The sequence below is a fragment of the Oryzias melastigma genome, linkage group LG10, assembly GCF_002922805.2.
Source record: "Oryzias melastigma strain HK-1 linkage group LG10, ASM292280v2, whole genome shotgun sequence".
Taxonomy (NCBI): domain Eukaryota; kingdom Metazoa; phylum Chordata; class Actinopteri; order Beloniformes; family Adrianichthyidae; genus Oryzias; species Oryzias melastigma.
This window is the reverse complement of record NC_050521.1, coordinates 1,453,298-1,457,211: the sequence shown is the minus strand read 5'-3', so window position 1 is coordinate 1,457,211 and position 3,914 is coordinate 1,453,298. Positions and strand designations below refer to the sequence as shown.

Genomic DNA, 3,914 nt, shown 5'->3' with positions numbered 1-3,914 from the left:
TTAGCAAAAACAGCTAGCATGTAGCTGAAAAATATAGCTAGACTTCAAAATAGCATAAAAAACTGAAAAAAATTAAATTAGCCAAAACACCTAGCATGTAGCTGAAATATTAACTAAACTTGAAATAGCTTAAAAAAATCTTAGTGCCAAATGCCAAAACAGTCTAAAAAGCTATCAGAATGCTAATTTTTAAAAATGTCACTTTTTAAACATAAATATGAATAATAAAAAGGTAGGAATATTTTTACAGAATAAATCAACTTAAACCTTAAATAACTTTCAATATTTTACTTGCCATAAAAATATATTTTCTCAAAATTACACAAGTTAGAAATGAGCGCAAGATAACATCGGGCCATTAATAACAATAAAATAAAAAGATCTGGAGGGTCGATATAACTACCCAGAGGGCCAGATCCGGCCCCCGGGCCTTGACTTTGACACACGTGCTCTACAAGGCCAGCTGTGGGAGTGGAGAAGTGGTCAGCCTTAAAACCCAGACAAAATACTCAATCTGTGTGAATTTGTGTATGTCACAATAATTGCCACAATTTTAGGAAACAACTTTATCTGAAACTACAAAGTCCAACTGAGTTTTTACCATTGACTGTATCCAACAACTGGACTGAGTGTGATGTCTTCCATGGAAAACCGCATACTTCCGGTACAAATCAAATGAAGTCAACTCAGTCGATATTTTCATGGACGTCGCCACGTTTGAACCAGTATTCAGATGACTGTCGTTGGCTACAGATGGCTGCCCTCCTGCTGTAGCCGCAGGCTCTGCTGCCGAACTCACAAGACTCCAAACTCTCGTAGGTTCACGCCATAACCTGCCATTTTTATAGGAAGTACTAGTGAATAAACCCTCATTCCAACATCATTTGGAATTATATTCACACTACTTTTTCTATGTGACTCATCTTCATACAATAGGTAAGCATGGGACTATTAACACTTCTGTCTTATAAAGGCTAAAATGTACATATTTGACTGTGCTACAAATGTTGTGTAACCAGGATTGGGAGAATCTGTCAATCAGCCGTTTGAAACGTTGGATGTGAGACCGCCTACTTTTATTGAGGAATCTGATTGGTCAACTTGAATAATTTGCACTTCAGAAAAAAATGTTGTGGAAAAAATAATGGGGATGGTCAACAACTTTTAAAATAAAGGTATCAGAGCAAGAATTGTTATTCTGAAAAATACTTAATAATAACTGTTTTCTCTATAGAAGTCTGTGGAGTTTGGGCTTCTTGGAGCCAGCGGGTTCTTCCTGTTTGGAACGCCAGAGGGGAGGAGTCACGTTGGTATTTTTAAGAAAATAATCTTCAAACATTTTACATCATTATTTACATTAGTAGATGGACAAATAGATTTGATTTTCTGACAGCGGGTGGGGGGAGGGGCAGGTGAAAGGGGCGGAGCATCAGAGTGTTTTAGGTTAATAAGACAGTTTTAGACACAGAGGCTCACAACAATTCAACCACAGAAATATGATGTTAAAACGTGGTTTGTTTGTGTGCATTATTGCTGTGATGTATTCAAGAAATTAGGTTAAAACGTGTTTTCATTCTCTGCTTTTTCCTGCAAGACACACACCATCACTCCTAAAGACTGAAGTCCTCTGAGGTCATTGAGTTTTGTATAATCCAACACACTTTAGTGCATTTAGAAAAAAATCTGAAGAATGAATTTACCAAGTGGTGACAAAAATCAACAAATCAGAGCCCGAATATGAGTTACATGTGTCTTTGAGATTTTGTACAATTTTAATTTCTGCAATATCAATATCTCACAATTTACAGATTTTTTTTCTATACAATTTCCACCTGATTTATGCAACTTTTTGTGTGTAGAAGCCTTCAGAAATGAGGATCAAAATCATCTCAGTAAGCAAAACCTAAAATACTGCACATCAGCAACAGCAGCAAAATAAGGATTAAGTCTGCCGTGTGAAACAAATCTAGTTTCAGATCTGATATCAGATCAGCAAAAATCAGGTTCAAGATCAAAAGTTTACAGAGGATTACCTCTGAGCGTTCAGCCGGGACATCTGGATTGGGGGGTGCAGGATCCGTCTTAGGAGTTTCAGACAAATCTGCGTGGTCCTCCTGACACAGAGCTGCACACATTACACACATGCATGTACACAGTCAGTGATACTATGCCGGCCTGGTTGTGCATCAAGTTTACCAAAATATCAAAAGTACAAAAAAACTCCTCTTCATGTAACATTTTTGCAGCTGGTTTTATTTCAGCTTTTAAATCCACAAATGGTACCATAACAAAAACTGGACACCAGTGAGAAAAAGAAACAAAGTTTATTAAATAAGAGAAACAAAGAAACTGTGTCCCGAAAATACAATTAGTGTTTTAATTATTTATGTCTTTAGTCAATTTCAGACTTTTTTAATGCAACTTTTTGACTTTTTGTGGTGCCATAACTGATGAATTGATCACTTTGGGAATTCAGTTGAGTTGAATTCAACCTTCTTTACTTCCTGTCTGCCTCTGTATGGCCTCCTCTGTCTTAAATAGCCATCAGGTGACAATTAAGGCATATTGGCCACACCTGCCAGGTGAGCCGAAGGACTGGATGGAAAAAGGTCTAGCAGCAGAACATAACAAAGGATAATAAAGAGGTTGACCAGAGTACAGGTATAAGTTGTGAAACATTTGCCTCCAAATCTAATGCATAGATTGCTCAAGAAAAAAACTGCTTGTGGCTCCAGCAGCAGTGCATCAGAAAATACCCCAATTTACTCATCTTCCCAAATCTGCGGCTCCAGTAATCCTAACAGTCCTGTTCCATAAGCCCCACCCTCTGACTGGATTTTCAAATTTCGGCTGTGGGTGGAGTCAGCCTCCAACTTCCCTGTTTGGTTACCCTTTAAAGTGGAGGTGGGACTACACCAAGGATCAGCTCTAAGCCTCTTGTTTTTTGTTGTGGTGATCAGACTGACAGATGAGGTCAGACTGGATCCTGTCCCTCCCCATGTCTGCTCTGTCTTCTCCAGAACTCACCATTAACGCCTGTTCACCTGTCTATTTATTAGGGGTCTGTACTGGCAAGAGTCTGATACGATGTGTATTACGATGCACATGTCACGATATAATACGTATACTCAAGTATCCCAAGACAGTAACAGTATTTCACTATTTAAAAAAAAAATCAGGAATGAAATGATAAAAATACATTTTATTTAATGATCAGAACATTAAACACTGCAACTGTGTCTCATTTACAAGTTGATTTTATGCAAGCAAATTCACAGAGCTTTTTGTAAGAAATATTTTTTAACACTCTGATTTACACAACAATATATATTTCAGTATAAGCAATAATGATCTGTATTTAGAGCAGGTGGAGGTGTGTACTAGAAAGGAGAGGAATAGAGTTCAACCACACCAAGACAGAGTATCTGTGTCTAAATGAGAGGAACTCAAGTGAGGTTACAGGGAGCAAGTTTCAGGTGTGATTAAAGAGTGTAATCAAGAATGAAAGGTAAGACAGGTGTGAAAGACTGTGGTGAGATCAGCCATGTTGTTGGTAGAGACTGATGTAGAGGTAAGTAGCTGTTGAAATCCGTTTTTGTGATTATTATGAAACTTCTATGTTTGTGGCTTATATCATATAAAGTCTGATATTTGGGATTTTATAGATGATTTGTGGAATCAGTTTTAATGGAAACATTTCATAATAAGATTCCTTAACAAGCTATATTGACACAGTAGCAAACATTATTAATTAGTTTATAGGATGTTTATAAGACATTTATAAGCACAATAAGCCAAATGAGGTTTATTAACATACTTATTAAAATTCATTGGAGGACCCCCTCCTATGTAAATAATAATTTTTGAGTTTTTAGCATGTCTGTGTGGCATCTTATCAAAGAGAACAAATATAA

The 3,914-nt window shown here is 36.9% G+C and overlaps 1 protein-coding gene across 1 annotated transcript in view; it reads right to left on the bottom strand.

The window, feature by feature from the left end:
• LOC112153453 (serine protease inhibitor Kazal-type 1) overlaps window positions 1–3,914 on the bottom strand; it is an 11,029-nt gene that overhangs the window by 1,367 nt on the left and 5,748 nt on the right. The window contains exon 2 of the mRNA XM_024283683.2: window positions 2,034–2,125. Coding sequence (XP_024139451.1) covers window positions 2,034–2,125 — 92 coding nt within the window. The remainder of the gene's footprint in view (window positions 1–2,033; window positions 2,126–3,914) is intronic.